This window comes from Hibiscus syriacus, unplaced genomic scaffold (genome assembly GCF_006381635.1).
Source record: "Hibiscus syriacus cultivar Baekdansim isolate YM2019G1 unplaced genomic scaffold, ASM638163v2 tig00110458_pilon, whole genome shotgun sequence".
Taxonomy (NCBI): domain Eukaryota; kingdom Viridiplantae; phylum Streptophyta; class Magnoliopsida; order Malvales; family Malvaceae; genus Hibiscus; species Hibiscus syriacus.
Window position 1 is genome coordinate 1,945,448 of NW_024062745.1, and position 18,002 is coordinate 1,963,449.

General features: G+C 33.6%; 3 protein-coding genes across 4 annotated transcripts; 1 reads left to right on the plus strand and 2 right to left on the minus strand.

Moving 5' to 3' along the window:
• Positions 1-216: 216 nt before the first annotated feature.
• On the minus strand, positions 217-2,108 carry LOC120126379 (putative 12-oxophytodienoate reductase 11). 2 transcript variants are annotated; one of them, XM_039144590.1, is made up of 4 exons: positions 1,944-2,108; positions 1,254-1,394; positions 924-1,153; positions 217-844 (listed from the first exon to the last, which is right to left on the minus strand). In XM_039144590.1, the coding sequence occupies exons 1-4, from the start codon at positions 2,021-2,023 to the stop codon at positions 249-251; spliced, it is 1,047 nt and encodes a 348-aa protein (XP_039000521.1). In that variant the 5' UTR covers positions 2,024-2,108; the 3' UTR covers positions 217-248. The 2 variants fall into 2 exon arrangements, with proteins under 2 accessions (XP_039000521.1, XP_039000522.1); XM_039144591.1 differs by lacking the exon at positions 1,254-1,394.
• Positions 2,109-6,019: 3,911 nt separating this feature from the next.
• On the minus strand, positions 6,020-7,656 carry LOC120126382 (putative 12-oxophytodienoate reductase 11). Its single transcript, XM_039144594.1, has 5 exons — positions 7,570-7,656; positions 7,348-7,488; positions 7,113-7,243; positions 6,797-6,973; positions 6,020-6,624 (listed from the first exon to the last, which is right to left on the minus strand). Exons 1-5 carry the CDS (start codon positions 7,629-7,631, stop codon positions 6,032-6,034), a joined length of 1,104 nt encoding a protein of 367 aa, XP_039000525.1. The 5' UTR covers positions 7,632-7,656; the 3' UTR covers positions 6,020-6,031.
• Positions 7,657-11,313: 3,657 nt separating this feature from the next.
• LOC120126381 (WUSCHEL-related homeobox 13-like) lies at positions 11,314-12,247 on the plus strand. The gene is made up of 2 exons (XM_039144593.1): positions 11,314-11,621; positions 11,697-12,247. Exons 1-2 carry the CDS (start codon positions 11,429-11,431, stop codon positions 12,185-12,187), a joined length of 684 nt encoding a protein of 227 aa, XP_039000524.1. The 5' UTR covers positions 11,314-11,428; the 3' UTR covers positions 12,188-12,247.
• The last annotated feature ends 5,755 nt before the right edge of the window (positions 12,248-18,002 follow it).

Genomic DNA, 18,002 nt, shown 5'->3' on the forward strand with positions numbered 1-18,002 from the left:
CAATAAATATTTTTTTAATTAAATTATTATTTTTATTGAATAAAAATAATAATTTTTAATAAATATATCATTTTGGATCAGGTTAGTGGAAATTGACATGTTAAAGTTATAATAAAATTTGAAAGCATGTTATATTTTTGATGTGTTCAGATAATTAGTTAAATGGATAGTTTATAACATATTCAATATAGAGAAATGATAGACACCAAAAGTTCAATTGAAACATAACATGCGTATAAAAATGAAACTTAGTTATCGGTTTCGAGAAACGGATAGTCCGTATAACCAACAACCGGATCAGGAGTGCAAAAGGTGTTTTCATCATACATGTTAAGCTCAGCATTGAGCTCAAACCTCCTTGGCAAATCAGGGTTCGCCAGAAACAACCGTCCAAATGCAACGAGATCAGCACCGCCGCTAGTAACCACCTCGTTTCCGTCGTCCCTGTTGTATCCACCGGCTACGATAAATGTCCCTTCGAAAGCATTTCTAATCGGCGACAGACTGCCCTCTGTTTCTTTACTCTCGAATAGGGTGCTCATCGTCCTTGGCACCATCATGTGGCAATACAAAATCCCGTATCTGTTCAATGACGTGACCATGTAAAGGCCGAGGGCTTCCGGGTTCGAGTCGACGCTGACGTCGGAATCGGCGAACGGAGATAGTTTGATGCCAACTCTGTTGGCACCGATCTCATGGGCCACTGCTTCGACTACTCGTAGAGGGAAGCGGCAACGATTCTCTAAGCTCCCACCGTACTCATCTTTTCTATCGTTCACTCGGTCCTTCAAGAACTGATCGATCAGATATCCATTAGCTCCATGAATCTCTACTCCATCGAAACCTGTAACATGAAATCATTAACTTCGGCTTTTAAGACAATACAGAATCCAACTACCTAAAAAAAATAAGTGTAAATTTACCAGCTTCCACGGCATTTCGAGCTGCATTTCTAAAGTCGTTTACGACTTGGGTTATCTCATGGGTCGTTAATCGACGGGGAGCTGGAAAAGATGCCTCGGAATTATCAGATGATCGGCCGGTGTGCCATAGTTGACAAAAGAATATGCCACCTTTCTTATGAACAGCATCCACGATTGGCTTCCATGCCTCCACTTGTTCTTTCGTCCATATTCCGGGAGTGTTTGGGTACCTTCAAATTTTTTAAAGGTTTTATTTAAATTAGGTCAACTTAATTATATGATTAATTAATCTCTCGACTTGCATGGGAATAGGATTATGAGATGAATTACCCTTGAGCAGTTGGTGAAATGCCGGATGCTTCTCCGATCAAGAAACCACCCGGTGTTGTTCTTTGGGAGTAATACAAGATTGCATGAGGTTGAGCTAGGAAGTTGTGAGATCTCAGCCTGGACATTGGTGCCAATACTATCCTATATATAACAACAATCTCAAATGATAAATTTGTTGGAAATAGTATTATTGAAAAATAAAATGTTTTAGCAATTACTGAAAAATTAAATAATTAAATTATAATAAAATTTGATCGAACTATGAAAGAAATAATGTCTTAGAATTAATTAAAAACATTTTGAATCAAACACTACCAGAGTTAACAACTTAACACAATCTTTCAGCATTTGTAAATCCAAAAACTGAAGTAGAGAGATATGTGTTTGGATGGTTTGAACTGGGCAAGACTCTTTGTTTGTAGACTGATAGAAGGGCTAAAAATCAGTGGCAGATCCACGTTAATATGAAGGTGGACACGTGTTTACTTTAAAATTAAAGTTTTATTCGATTAATTACTTATTTTAACATATGATGTACACCCTGAAATTTTATCTGTGTCTAAGTTCATAATTTTTTCTAACAAAGTTCCCTTCTAGTGATCTTGATAGGGGAAATCATATATTTCGGTTGAAATACAAAACAAGTCAACAACTTGAAAATACATACATACATACGTGTTGAAAACAGACCTGTGTGAGAGGCTGAAACTTGCCATCTTGTAAGGGACGAGGAGGCCGGGAATCAAATCCATGTTCTCCGGTGCAGTCATGACGCCGGCCTTGGTCGATGGAGCTTCGGGTTTTGCAGTCTTCAACGATGAGCTAAGGGGAGAAGTTTGCCGACTTTGCTTTAGACTTTACGTCAACCTAAAATCTAAACCACACACACTAAACCATCTATTTAAATTCATTTACTCACCACACCTACTTTTTTTTCCCTTTTATTAATCACTCCAGTGGGGTAAACGCACACCAACGGTACTGGAATTTTGACTGCATCATGAGACCTCGAGTGGAATAACTTGAGCTCCATTTTCTGCTCTAATTTCCATTTCACCCCCATCATTTTTTTATTTTATTTCTGTTAATATTCTTACTTTTTTATTTTATTAACATAAATAAAATTTTTAATTTATTACACGTTTTGAACAATTTGACGTACGATTTGTAGAACCTTGTACGTAATAATCAAGGCAAATTAATGGTATTAAATGAGTATACGGATAGAAGGTTAGCAAGAAAGCAATCAACCCAGAAACAGATGTAGATAGATGGTAAACGGGTATAATTTTATGGATTTCGCACCGTATTCGTTTTAATTGGAGTTGGGATGGGTATAACTTTAGTGAGTAGTGGGCGGGTGTGGATTTAAAAAGTGGTACCCATCACGGGTAGTATACGGGTGATGGGTTTGAGACCTTACCCCCACATCCGCTCGCCTACTAAATACCCATTAAATTTTGGATCATTATGAATTTAGATATAATTATAGAGACTAATTTATAAATATTAATATTGTATAAGACATAACTTATAATCCTTGGTTTATTTTATTACGTTTATTAATGGACGTGTTTGTTTTATGATTGTTGCTTATGTATAACTTAAGGTTGTTGTCAGGCAGATCTAATCGGATACGTATCCAGTTGGGTAATGGGTGTAGGGATGGATTTGAGAATGTACCCGCGTGGCGCGAGTGTGTATTTGAAAAATTTATCCATCATAGTGGTGGGCGGGTGGTGGATTTGAAAATATTAGGTGGGTATGAGGATAGAGGAAGGGGTATCCGCACCCGACCCGCCCGTAATGTAGATGATGTTTCTTTCTCTTTTTTCTTTGCAATTTTATGGGAACAATACCTATTTAATAGTTAATTACGAAAATAATATTATAATTTTTTTTTTAAAATACATCTTTTTTATAATCTATGATAAATGCAAAAATTATTTTATGAACCTCTTTCACCACGTAAGATACGAACCCGGCCAATGAAATTAAAATATATCTGTAATTTTTATAATAATTTATTTTATTATTATTATTATTATTCGCCACAAGGAAGAATATATCATTTTTGTTGTTCTTACTCTAGATTTCTTTGTGAGGTAATATTCTTTTCTCGATAAATATGATTTTATTAAGAATTTAATCGTGACGACATCTATATATCCAAATTGTACGTCTCACTAAAAATTTCTTATTATACTAATAACTAATTGGTTTAGTGGGATGATGTACTAGATCCTTTCGAAGACATGGCACTAGATCCTTAAAATCATCTGCTTTCATTTGCCCTTTTCAACGTTTTAATAACCTCTACATAATCATCTGCTCTTCAATATCAACAACGAGTCTTATCCCATATAGGGACCCCCCCTGGCGCTATGTCGTTTGATGCAGCTATCTTAAAATCACTCATATTTCATAGCAAAATCCTCATCACTACATCAGCCTCAATGCTAAAATTTATGACTCTTGTTCTCCTTTAAAACCAACGATTCCCCATCTGAAAGAGTGTAACTAGCTCTCGCACCACTTCTTCTCCCGATCCTTGAAACAGTATTCTCAAGCTTTTGCCAAACTCCGGCATTTTTTCTTTACTTCTCTTAGCTGGATCGACCTTCTGGCTAGAAATTCGGAAAGCTCCTCCTTAGTGGCTTGTTTCTTCTTCTTTCTACTTGCACGAGACCTGTTTTTTCTTTCCAAGCTCGACAGATATCTCACTTGAATTTCTGCCATAGAACCATACCTTATCTGTTTCTGAAGCAGAGGTTTGACGCGTCTATTTTTCTTTGGAACCGATTTGTTGTTCTCGTACGATGGATCAACTCGTACCACCTCCTCATCAATTGTTGGTCTATTAGTTAAACTATTCACCATTTGTTCCCACGAGACTACTCCACTAGACCTCAAGTCCACTTGTTTTCCCATATCCTCCTTCAATGTATCATTATAAACCTGCTCTCTCACATCAGTGACCATTTGGTTTTTAATCACATCCCCCACGAGTTCTCACAGAACATCATGATCCCTGCAACCCATGATCTCTGTCTCCCCCACGAGTCTTCCATCATCATTTGCAGTCAAGAAGGCGCCACCACTAGGTGTATTCCTCATGCAACGTAGACGCAACACTCCACCTTCTATCTGACTAACGGTATCCTCTTTGTTCATCGGAATATTACTTCGACGTGATATTGATGAAGTTTTGTTGCGGAATACAGCTATCGGATAGAGCAAAATCTCAACTGATAATTTGAGAAAATAAAAATGAAAATAAAGAATACATAAATTTTACGTGGAAACCTCTAAATAATATAGGGTAAAAACCACGGGCAACGGTAGAAGAATTTCACTATGAGAAAATAGGAATTACAACTTCTCTCGATCGACTAAGGAGAAAATAATGATAATTCTCTCTCGATAAAAAGGAGAAAATAACTCTCAAGAAACTCTCTAAATTCTCTCTAATATTAGAAGAAAGCTAGAATGCTTTGGGATGATTTTGAAGCTAAATAAGCTATGGTATTTATAGTTGAAGTTTAAGGACTAATTTATAAATACCCTAAATTACAATAACTAAAAATAAGATTTTTACCATTGTTGATTTTCAACATAAACGTACCCTTTTTGACAATTGCTATTCGGTGAATTTGGTTATTCCACCTTTCGATGGATTTGTTTTTATTTTCAACAGTTTCTGCATAAATATTATCTTCTTAGATCTCTTTTATCTCCCCTCTTGATTTTCTAGAGTCTTAAAAAACGATTTCTTGACATTACCTTTTACGAATTTACGTGATATGTCATAGCCTAATTTATTGTTACGTGATTATCTATTTAATCTATTAACTTACGAGTAATCATCATAATCTTTTGGTCTAACACCAATCCGGCTATAAAATCTATCAACCCAAATGAAAGAAGACTTCTTCTTCGACCTCTTTCCTGACCTGAATCAGTGATGAATCTAGAATTTTTTTTGAAGTTGACATACATGCATTAATAATATAAAATTTATGTACGAAATTGACACAAATAAAATTTCAGGGTGAACATGACCAATAAAATAAATAAATAACCGAAGAAATTTCATGGTGGACACGTGTCGACCATAGACTATATATGAATCTACCATTCTTGGAGAAAAAGAACATCATCTACCATCTTCAATCAATCATCGATCGTACCACTATCAATTATAATTTTCCATTCAAATAGGAAAAATAGCAACATTAACAGTCACAACTTAAATATTTCCGACAACGATTCCAAAACAATAGACTAAAAATGATAAAGACACTATAATTCAATTACTGCTACAAGAAGTCAAGAAATAAAATAGAAAGATGACCAATAACCATATGAAACAACACCTAAAAAAACAACCAACGTAGTCGTTTCAAATAAAATACAGGGTAAATTACACGTTTAATACATAAACTATTAGTTTAGATCCATTTTAGTACATAAACTTTCATTTTTTTCAAAAATACATAAAACTTAGTTTTTGTTCTATTTTACTACCCGTTCAAAGTTTAACGTTAAGTTTTGAATTTGTTTTGAAAGTTTAGGAACTAAAAGGAACCAAAATTGATAGTTTTGGTACTACACGTTTAGATTTTAAACGTGAGGTATTAAAATGAAACAAAAACTAAACATTATGTATGGTGTAAAAAATAAAAAAAGTTTAAATACTAAAACATACTAAAATTGATAGTTTATGTGCTAAATTCGTAGTTTACCGCAAAATATATTGTGTGTAAATAAAGTGAAATTTAGTTATTTGTTTCGAGAAACGGATAGTCTGTATAACCAACAACCGGATCATGCGTGTAAAAGGTGCTTCTATCATACTCGTTAAGCACAGCATCGAGCTCAAATCTCCTCGGCAAATCAGGGTTCCCCAGAAACAAGCGCCCGAACGCAACCAGATCGGCACCGCCACTAGCAACCACTTCGTTTCCGTTTTTTCTGTTGTACCCACCGGCGACGATGAACGTTCCTTTGAAAGCCTTTCTCATCGGCAATAGACTGTCCTCTGTTTTTCGACTATCGAATTGGGTGATCATCCTCGGCTCTATCACATGACAGTACAAAATACCGTATTTGTTCAAAGACCGTGCCATGTAAAGGCCGAGGGCTTCGGGGTTCGAGTCAGAGCAGTCATTGTAATCGGCGAATGGCGATAGTCTGATGCCGACTCTGTCGGCACCGATCTCATCAGCCACTGCTTCGACTACTTGTAGAGCGAAGCGACAACGATTCTCTAAGTTCCCACCATATTCATCTGTTCTGTCGTTCACTTGGTCCTTCAAGAACTGATCGATCAGATATCCATTAGCTCCATGAATCTCTACTCCATCAAAACCTATAGCAAAAAAATCATTAGTTTGTATGCATGTGTGTTACGTATAAAACAAGAACAGATGAATGAATGATTTCATATCAGGATGTACAAATTTAAGATGATATATTAGAAATTTACGAGATGTAAATTGTAAAGTGTAAACCTAGTCAAGCTGTGAAGAGATATATATTACCAGCTTCCATGGCGTTCCGAGCTGCCTTTCTAAAGTCGTTTATGACTTGTTTTACCTCATGGGTTGTCAACCGAAGAGGAGCCGGAAAAGATGCCTCCGTTACTCCGTCGATGTGAGTCTTGGCTCGTATTGGTTTGTCCGTGCATGAGATTGGCGGCCGGCCATCAGGTTGGAAACCTGTACATGACTAAATACTAATAATTATCGATTCAAAATAATTTTGAGTTTATCTTTTTCTGACAAAAAAAATTAAAAACAACTATCAAATAACAAAACAATACATATTCAAAATACAAAAACGGTAAGAATAACTAACAATTATCAGAAGCTCTGCCGGCATGCCATAGTTGACAAAAGAATACACCCCCTTTCTTATGAGCAGCATCCACTATCGGCTTCCAAGCCTCCACTTGTTCTTTCGTCCATATTCCAGGAGTATTTGGGTACCTTCAAAAAGATTTTTTTTGTAAGGTTTAATTTACATTAGGTCAACCTATACGATTGATCTCTACATATGTATCGGATTAATTAATAAAGCGAATGAATATTACCCGTGAGCAGTTGGTGAAATACCAGACGCTTCCCCGATCAAGAAACCACCCGGTGTTGTTCTTTGGGAGTAATACAAGATGGCTTGTGGTTGAGCTACGAAGTTGTAAGACCTCAGCCTGGACATCGGTGCCAATACTATCCTATATACAACAAACAAGTTCAATAACAAAAGCAAATTGCTTCGGAGGGGGGGGAACCAGAAGTGTGTGTTGAAAACAGACCTGTGAGAGAGACTGAAACTCGCCATCTTGTAAGGAGCGAGGAGGGCGGGAGTTGAATCCATGTTCTCTTGACGTCGACCTTGATTACTCGAGCTTTAAGCTTTGTGTTTTGCAGTCTGCAACGATGAGGCTATAAGGAAGAAGTTTTTGCCGACTTTTTGCGTTATATTTTTCTACTTTTATTATCGAGTTACTTGCACCACATCTTTGATTCTTTGAACGATTGACTTTTTTTTAAATAATGAGTAAACTACAAGAATAGTCACTTATGTTTCATATTTGTAAACTTTGTCTCACAAAATTCAAAAAAGTTAAGTTTTGCTCACTTCTGTTATCGTTTTATATATCTTTGGTCACTTTGACGTTAAATGCCGTTAATTTGATGAAGTGGAACGTTATTAAAATAATTTAATTTTTATTTAACCCCTAAATTTTAAATAAAATACTAATTATGTGTCTTTTTATAAATCCAAAATAGTTTAGGGACAAGTTTTTAATATACCATTTTTTAGGGACGAAGCTAGAAAATTTATTTTGGGGTTAAAATTTAAAAATTATGTAAAGGTTTTCTATTATGTTGGAAAATCGAGTTTAAATTTTTTTGTTAAATATTTTTTTAAAATATTGGTCAATTTCTTTTTTAAAGGGTGTCAAAATCTCATTAAAAGGAGTCATTTTCATTCTTTTACATTATATATATAACAAAAATAATTTAAGTATTGGCTTCACTAGTGCCCTTTTTAATATGTTTTTCTTTTTTGCAAAAACTCTACCTTCCCCTTGCGCCTGCTTTTCGATGTTCATCTTCCTCGTCACCGAATATCTCTGTTCGACTTTCAAACACAATAGTTCAGTGAGACATCTCATCTTTCGACCACACACTTTCTCTCGAATACCAAACGCTAATCAACTCAAGCTCGAAAACCACAGTATCGGAATCCAAATAAACCACCTCGCCATCACCCAAAGTTCATGCTCGTTTTTGTGATTTTAGTGGCATGGGGCGAATATAGAAATTAGGACTCTAATAATAAGTATCGAAAAAATTGAATCGTAAGAACAAACAAAACTAAATAAATTTGTTTGTAAATTATTTGTTATTACGTTTGATAAACTATATAATAAATACATCAAATTATAAATAAAAAACATCAGGAAATTTTAAGATGATCCATGTTAGATTTTAACCCACTCCACTTTGTCCAAAAAAATAATAAAAGAATAATTAAGTGAAAAGTAAAAAAGAAACATAATTTAAAAATATTATATCGGCAATGTCGTTAATTTTTTAATGGTGGATAACAAAAACAAAATACAACGCTAAGTTTGATTGTGTAAAAATAATAACAAGATAACTAAAACAGAAATAAAATAATAGATGAATAGCTAAATAAATAAATGATCCTTTTTTAATTATACTTATTTATAATTTTGAAGGGTTCCTGGGCAGGTGCCCCTCCTGTCCAGGCCTCAACCGGAGATAAAACCAATCCTCACGAGTCTGGATCATCCTCCGTCGGATACAAATTAAGGACAAATCTTTGTCTTAGACCAGGTTTAATTGTCTTCCGAAAGAGTTTGTTATTTTCCATGAGAACCTCCTTGATTGTATATACTATGTTATTGCAAAAATCATTCCCATTTGGTACGTCATCGTCTGGTGTAAAAACCTTCTTGCATCTCACAGTTCACAGCCAACAAATGATAGCATCAAACCTTAGTACCGGCTCTTGAGGGCGCTTCTTAGCATCAAGATCATCTAATAACCATCCTCCTGTACGTATCATGGAAGAAAGGATTCCCATGCAAGGAACTAGGGATGCACTAATTTCAAATACTGCACATTGTGATACATTCTGTCAATATACGACTCAATTTTTCATGGAATAGCCGCACACGTTGCAGCTAGCCGACGAGGTAGTCCCCCATGAAGCACGTCGATCATTAGTAACCAATCTATCTTTCCATGCCAACTCAATTTGAGCATCAAGAGACCCTCTCTACCTAATTTGAGCATTAACAATGGACTATTTCAACTTTGAGAGACCATCTCAACCCAATTTGTCACATTTACAATATTAAAATACGGACACCTTATCCTATTAGCTAGACTATATATTATTGGATACGAACATCGGGCTACTACTAATATATTATTGGATAAACTACACATTTAGTATCTAAACTATCAATTTTAGTCCGTGTTAAAATCTAAACTTTAAATTTTTTCAAGCATACATAATGTTTAGTTTCTGTTTCATTTTAGTATCTTGTCGTTAAAAACTTAATGCGTTCAGTACCTAAACTGTTAATTTGATCAATTTTACTATCTAAACTTTCATTTTTTTCAAAAATTAACGTTAAATTTTGAACGGAATACTAAAATGAAACAAAAATAAATTTTAGGTATGATTTTGAAAAATTTGAAAGTTTAGATACTAAAATAGATCAAAACTGATAGTTTAGGTACTAAACACCTAATTTACCATATTATTAGTTACGTAATTACTTATCATGAGACTTCATTATGCAATGAAAGTGTATAAGTTTGGTTAAAGTCTACTAGCAGTTTTTATATTATATTAAAAATTCATTCAGTCTTTCTATTAATATAAGAAATATTTTAGTGTTTTACATTTAGAAAATAAATATTTAAGTCCAACATATTAGATTTATTATTAGTTAAATTAAAATATTAAACTTAAGGGTGAACTATATATTTAGTATCTAAATTATTATTTTTGTTTTGTTTTGAAAGTCCAACTTTATTTTTTTTAAATTATACCTAATATTTATTTATGGTTCATTTTGATATCCCGTTGTTGAAGACTTAACGGTGATGTTGACGTTTTACCATAAGTTAATACTAGATCAACATTGAAAAAAATAAAATATCATAACAGTTCTATTAATTTTTAAAATTAGGTACCAGATTGAAATCAAAACTAAACCTTAAATATAATTTAAAAAAAATTAGGTACCAAAATAAAATAAAAGTAATAATTTAAACATTAAACGTGTAGCATACTTAAATACTCTTTAGTTTATATATATATATTAAAAGTAGTAAACGAGGACGACAATTGGCCCCCATGTGCCGGAGGTTGAGCAAACAAGCACGGCTGACAATTGGCACCCACCCAAAACTTCTGGTTCTGGGCTTTTCCGGTCTAATATTTCCGGTCAGTGTCGATAGTCAAAGTGTCGGGTATTTCTATTTCTACGACAGTTTAATATAAAAATAAAAAATAAGTTATAAAAAATATTAATATTTTTTATATTTTTTATAGACCGTTATCTAAAATATTATTATTTTTCATCGACAATGATAATTTTACTACTTAAAATAAATATTTCTGATATTAATATTTCGATAAAAAAATAACATTTTAAGTCTACCAAAAATATTAAAAAATATTAATATTTTCGATAACACATTTTATTGAATTGGATTTCCTTAAACATCTTCAAGTGTACAGTAAGGCAATTTACCATAGAATTTGGTTTGATTTTTTTTTAATATGGGTTGAATTTTCAGCCGTGGTTTTACTTGGAAACTAGAATTTCAAATAATCAAACGTGGTTCACGGAATTACCCTCCTCCGACGGCTACCACGATCGCGATTGGTCCAACTGCTCAGAAAGTTGCCATTATCAGACACAAAGTTTACCCGCGCAACCCGGCAGAGCCAACGCAATATGACCAACTTTCTATCTTCTCTTCTAATTTATGAAGTTTTTTTCGCTCCCTTGATTGCTTGTTTTATAATCAAGTATTTGCAATTACCATATTTGTTGCCGCTTCTTTCTCCATAAATTTGAAACTGGGTTTCCGAGAGCAAGCTTATTTTCCGCGAAAATGGAGTGGGAAAATCAAGAGATGCAACAAGCAGACGAGTATTTGCTGTACCAAACCCAGAATTTGGTTTGCGGGAAAGTGATGACCGATGAACAGGTCGAGCAATTGAGGAGACAGATAGTTGCTTACGCCGCCATTTCTGAGCAGCTCGCCGAGTTACACAAATCAATCTCTGTCCACCACGATTTCACTGGTTTCCCCCCCAACCCTTTGTTTCTTCTTCTCTTAATGGATTATTCAATTTAGTTCTTTTTTTTGGGTGGCTCAGGAATCAGATTGGGGAATCTATATCGTGACCCGATATCATGTGTTGGCCACAAAATCACCGCGAGACAGCGATGGACTCCGACAGCACTGCAACTGCAGATTCTGGAGAATATATACGAGCAAGGAACCGGGACAACGGGCAAGCAGAAAATCAAGGAGATAGCATCTGAACTAGCACAGCACGGCCAGATTTCCGAGACGAATGCGTACAACTGGTTTCAGAATCGTCGTGCTCGTTCGAAAAGAAAGTTACAGGCGTCCTCCGGATCCGGCAACGGAGAACCAGAAGCACGATCGGAAGATGTGGGTACAAAGGATCAGAGGACGAAACCGGTGAGTTCGGACTTGGTTAATAACATTGCAAACGGGGTTGAAAGCTTCTATTTCCAGAATTCTGATACGGGGATCGATCAGCTGATCGGGAAAGTGGAATCGTCACGAGGCTATGATTCTTACACTAATCTAGTCGAACAATATGGCTTGCTCGGATGATTTCTCGTCCATTTCTCTTCATGCTTTTATTGAACCTGCTGGTTTTGATTTAGGAAGGATTAGACTAAGAATCACGACAGCGTGATCATAACATTAGAGTATTTAGTTAAGCAAAGTTAAGGGTTGTGATTTATATCGACTTCAATGTTAGTTTTAAGTATGAGTTGAGTTATTCGATTTTGTATTATATATATATATATATATATATATATATATTACATGTTAAGAAAATATAAATAAATATATTTGTATGATATATAGTTATAGAAAAGCTTTTAAATTTAAATAAACTGAGAAAGCACAATAAGAAAGAAATAACTAAGATTTAGTCAATTTCATCACCAGAAAACCTCGAACAATAGCGGTAACGAGTCCCGAATTTGATGGGTTTAGATTATGATTTTATTTAATTCTATTGAGTTAGTTTTTTAAATTTCAAGATCGTGTCAGTCGTGTTTAGGTTTAAGCTGAAAAATGTCTGATCTAATCTGAAAATTAATGTAATTCTACCTTAAATATTTAGGGATAATTATTAATATAGGGTGTTTTCAAGTGATAGTATATGTTTTAAAGACTTTAAACCATTTGACAATGAATGATCAAATACTCTGCAGTCTCTGATACTCGAACCTGAAATATCTAAAATGATAACCATTCCTTTAACCACAATAAATTTTCGTTCATGTAAATGTTTTTTTAATAAATTTGTATTTTAGCTTAAGTTAAAAAATAATTATTTTTCAATAATATTTCATGTCATTAATATAACAAAAATTAACATCTAAGTGATTATTTTTATAATCAATTGATAACGTACATAATTAAAACATGACTCTTAGTTAGATAAATTATCAAAATTTAAAAAAAATCATGACTTATGTATTTTATATTTAATTTTTAGAAATATTTAGGGTAAATTATGTAAATAGTCACTAATGTTTGAATAATTTTTTTTTCTACCATTGATGTTTCAAAAGTCACAAATCAATTACAAACAATATCGATTGTTACGAATGAATCAATCCACATTAACAGTGGTTACTAAGAGTAACGAAATGCTAACGTGTCCCATTAAATCGCTGATGTGATCACAAGGTTGGCCATTTGACTTCCCAAACTTTTAACTAAGAAAAAAGTTTGAAAAGAAAATATCTTCTTCCCCGTTGGAGTGGGTTGGCTTCCTCCTTCAATCTTTTGCATTGAAGTACACAAATGAAAGATAAATCATAGAATGAAATGAAAAATAAGGTACCTGGAAATGGAGAACAAAGAAGGAATGAAGAAGAAGCGAGGGAGACGATGGACATGAAAAGCAAAATAGCAGATCCACAAACCGATAACTCCGCCTTCAAAAAGCTCCCGAGGCGGAAACCCCTGCAGTAGAAGAAGAGGAGGCGCCGCCGTTTCCACATAAGCACCATCTTTTCTGAAAACAAACTCTCTCTCCACGTCATTTTCCTCTCTGTTTTCCAATCGGCACACATGCAAGCTTCTGATCAATTCTGCAAATAAAAAAAAGGAAACAAGAAGAATCTAAGCAAACCCAGAAAATAAAATCTGGAGAGGGTAAGGGATTAGTCACCTTTTGTAGATGCTATTTTCAAAGACCAAGAGAGTTGCAAGGCAGTAGAAGAAATAGAAAAAGGACAGACAGAAATGAAGATCCACCGGTCAAGAAGGACAAGTTTGCATGACTCTCTGTCATGGACCATGATTTTGTTGCGTTATTTTGTTTTGTTTTCCCACTTATTTTAATGATACAAAAAGGATTTGGATAGTTTACGTGCATCATAAAGGTCGGTTGTATACTCTGTCATTGCTTTTAACTGTCTAAAAGATTATCGTTTGGGGTTTAACGTATGTTAATGGGGAAGAAGAGATTTTCTTTTCAAACTTTTTTCTTAGTCAAAAGTTTTGGAAGTCAAATGGCCAACACGTGTGGCCATCTGGTTTTGCAAAACAATGCAAGATCATCAATGTAACTTGACACGTCAATATTCCTTTACCTTGCGGTTAAATCCAGCTATTAATTCGTAACAAACGATAATATCAATAATTGATTTGTGACTTTTGAAACATCAATAGTAAAAAAAAATTGACTCAAACTTAGTGACTATGTGCGTAGTTTAACCAAATATTTAAGTTGTTAGAAGTTTATAAGTTTTAAAAATGTTTATAAAAGTAAAAGAATTACATTTAAAATGTAAAAAACATAAACGCAATATGAATGTCATTATGTTTATAAAATATATATTAATTATAGGGTAAGGAATGCAAATACTCCCCAATTATGGGTATTACTTTATTAAGTCACTTGACTATTAAAAGTTACAAAATAGTCTTTCAATAGAGTGTTTCTATCAACTATTAATAGTTACAAAATGATCACCTAAATAGTAATTATGTTCCAGACTAGTCATTTCTCGTTAAAAAATTAACGATTGCTTAAGCTAGATGTTAACATAATGACTGAAATATGATAGTCACTTGAGATTTTGGGATCAAATTTTAGCATATCATAGTTAACAAGTTAACGTTCAACTCAAAATATTATATTTTTAACGGAAAAGGACGAGTTTGGAATATAATGAGTAGTCGGGTGACTATTTTGTAACTTTTAATAGTCGAGAGACTCAACAAAGCAAACACTACATAGTTAAATAATCATTTTGCAAATTTTAATAATTAAGAGACTTAATAAAATAATATTCTATAATTAGGAGATCATTTACGTTATTTAGCCTTAATTCTAATATAATGCTAAAGAGATCTTAGGGTGCGTTTGATTTACAGAATGTAAGATTACCAGTTAGGGAATAGGATTATTAGGAATGTTACATTACTGTGTTTGGTTGGTTTGGCATGAATGTAAGATTACCGTGTTTGGTTGAAGGAATAAAAGATTACTGGAATGTATATTTTACCAAATTGTCCTTGTTCTATATTTTTAACAAGTAAAATTCTAAATATTTAAATAAAAATATTTATATAAAAATTTTATATGTTGATAATATATTACTTGAGTATTTAAATATATCATATATTATTTTAATTTTAATTAATATTAAATTTTACATAATTTATGGTAAAAATATATTAAAAATATTGTGTTTATAATATTTTTTTTTGAGATTTTCTCACTAGGGTAGTGTGTTGATGACAAAAAGCTTCGATTTTTGGAGGCTAATGCGTTCAAGGTGGTTACTTGTTTCCATCATGAATGAAGACAAAGTTAACAGATGAGATAACTATACATCTTTGGTTCTTATATCGTTTTCTATAAACCATAAAGTCCTGAAACTATGTCTTATATTTTAAATTCATCTCCGGATTTTAAAATATTTTAATTGTGTCTTAAAACTATCAACACCATTTCAATTAGGTCATTCTGTTAGCTTGAATATTAAATATTAACTTTGATTTAAAGTACATCATAGTTAAAATACGTTGATCGAATTTTAAACACGTATACATGTGCTACATGAACATAACAAAGGAAGCTCGCTTTGTCCTAAAGTTTTATATCCAGAAAACAATGCCTGAATAAGTGAAAGAAAACACAGAATCTGTTCTTCATTAGCAACCTCCCATTCCAACATCGTCTGGACAGCAGTGCAGCGCGATGGATCTTTCGCTAGATCGGTTCAGAAAAAGCGGTTAAAAGCTTAGCAAATTGTTTCCGTCGAATATCTCGACTATTGAAAATAGCATCCACAATCCATTGCCTTACCTGTTTCAATAAAGAGAAGTTTGAGTTTGTTAAGATAAGATAAAAATTGACGTTTTCGGCAAAAACGAGTAGTCGAAACATAATGGAAATCATGTGTCATTAGTCCATTATTGAGAAGAGATGCAGAGAGACGCAAACAGTGAAAAACAAGTTGAAAAGTTTGTCACCGAGAAATGAAATTAAAGCTAGCATGAACATCTTTTTATCCACACTTGCCATTACAAAGCAATAAATGAACACTATTTAGCCAGCTCTTGGGGACAAGGAAACCGTTCATACAATATGAATGAGCTACTGACATATATAACACAACATTGCAGCATAAGGAACCATCAGCCAAATTCAAGAGGTAGATAACTTCTACGAATAGATGATTCCCGAAACAACAGTGAATCGAAGATGTTCCAAAGAACTTCTGTCTGGTGACCAAGCAATGTCGAACTCTTCTTCACCGGACTCGACGCTAGTTGATTGTATACAACAATCTGTTGCACTCTAAAACCCAACTCTCCATCTCCATGTCCATCCTAATTCGTGCATTAACATTCCAACCCTTAACCCTCAATTCCCAGCAATGGAATTTTATTCAGGTATAAATATAATTTCACAGTACCAAAAAAGATACTACTATTAATATATATATATATATATACTTTTTGCATCTTACACTATAAGCATAAATATCATAACTGCAAATGAATTACCCTTGAACTTTGCAGATTCTTCTTCAGACAACCTCTACACACTGATCTATTTTCATTGTCTTGGCTAATATTTTACAGAAAGTAGAACATGCATCATTACAGGTAAATGAACATAGGTAATTTAACAAACATTTTAATATTAGAAAATAATAATATTTAACAAGAACAATTGTTTGTCATCACAATAAAATAATTGAACACTAATTTAACAGTTCTAAAGTAAGTAAAAACAAACCACAGGATAAAGTTGCCATGCATATAGCTGAGAAAAAGCTTAAACAAAAAAAGGGCATGGTTCATTAAGACCAGCAGAAATAAAAAAAAATAACAGTCTCAACAACATAACAGGTAGGGGGATAACAGACGAATTGAATCAGACGGGCCAGCAATACTATCATGAGCAAAAGCCATTTTGATTAAGCACCACCAAATTATATTAAGTTTTCTAAGAAATACAAAGGATATACATTTAGAGAGTACAAGTAAAACATCTTTTTTTCATGCCCACAGATACTCTAACAAGGATACCACTCACAACGATGAATCCTCTTATTTAGAGATTGCATGTTACAGGGTCACTTTTGAACTGTAGTGGCTTCATGATATAACTCTCTAGGTTCATTGATGCCCAATTTCTGTCCAGGAAAAATATGCCCTATTTCTTCTAACTTGGAATTGTCCAATAAAAAGTCTATAATCATTTCAAAGTTGTTTACACGAGCAATAAGTTAGGTCTTATGTATACTGCCCTGCGTACACAAACACTTAATAGTACGATTTAGGTAGTAACAATAGTGTATACTACACTTCCGCCTCAACTTAAGTAATATAGGTTGGTGTTCTCAGCAGTAAGAGATTCAAAAAATGCCTGCTCTTATTTTCCAATAGGAAAACAACAAATTTGTTAGCCAGGAGCAGGTTTAATAGGGTTTGTCCACGTAAAACCTCTCTTGTTGAGAATATATATGCATATGGCTGGGTAAAAGATAATATTATTTTCTCAAAAAAATCAGAATTCGAACCGTTACAATTATATAGTGTCTATGCGTGTTGTTAATTGACTAAGAAAAAATTCAGAACATATACTAACTTCTAAATTGTAATCACTCCAACTATTCAACATACATATACATGGCATTATAGCAGTGGCAACAAGATGCCATTAAATTAGAGCAAGAATTAGCGCATAAACACTGGCAATTTTGCTAGACAAAAACAGTTCCAAGGTTGGACAAAGCATTCTAAATGCAACTCATAAACAAAACACTCTAAATGCAACTCTTAAATTTATCATTCTATCCAATTTTTAAGACAAGAGTAACCGTAACAACGAAAACATCATCAATTTCTTCAATGCATACAATGCAAAGCTTCGAACAAT

What these genes read in the sequence shown, in the direction of transcription:
- LOC120126379 (XM_039144590.1), bottom strand. Translation starts at nt 2,023, where the DNA reads ATGACTGCACCGGAGAACATGGATTTGATTCCCGGCCTCCTCGTCCCT. An exon ending in AGTTTCAGCCTCTCACACAG is followed by an intron (nt 1,395 to 1,943) that starts GTCTGTTTTCAA and finishes TGTTATATATAG; the next exon opens with GATAGTATTGGCACCAATGT. An exon ending in ATTTCACCAACTGCTCAAGG is followed by an intron (nt 1,154 to 1,253) that starts GTAATTCATCTC and finishes AAAAATTTGAAG; the next exon opens with GTACCCAAACACTCCCGGAA.
- LOC120126382 (XM_039144594.1), bottom strand. Translation starts at nt 7,631, where the DNA reads ATGGATTCAACTCCCGCCCTCCTCGCTCCTTACAAGATGGCGAGTTTC. An exon ending in ATTTCACCAACTGCTCACGG is followed by an intron (nt 7,244 to 7,347) that starts GTAATATTCATT and finishes ATCTTTTTGAAG; the next exon opens with GTACCCAAATACTCCTGGAA. An exon ending in CGGCAGAGCTTCTGATAATT is followed by an intron (nt 6,974 to 7,112) that starts GTTAGTTATTCT and finishes AGTCATGTACAG; the next exon opens with GTTTCCAACCTGATGGCCGG.
- LOC120126381 (XM_039144593.1), top strand. Translation starts at nt 11,429, where the DNA reads ATGGAGTGGGAAAATCAAGAGATGCAACAAGCAGACGAGTATTTGCTG. An exon ending in TGTCCACCACGATTTCACTG is followed by an intron (nt 11,622 to 11,696) that starts GTTTCCCCCCCA and finishes TGGGTGGCTCAG; the next exon opens with GAATCAGATTGGGGAATCTA.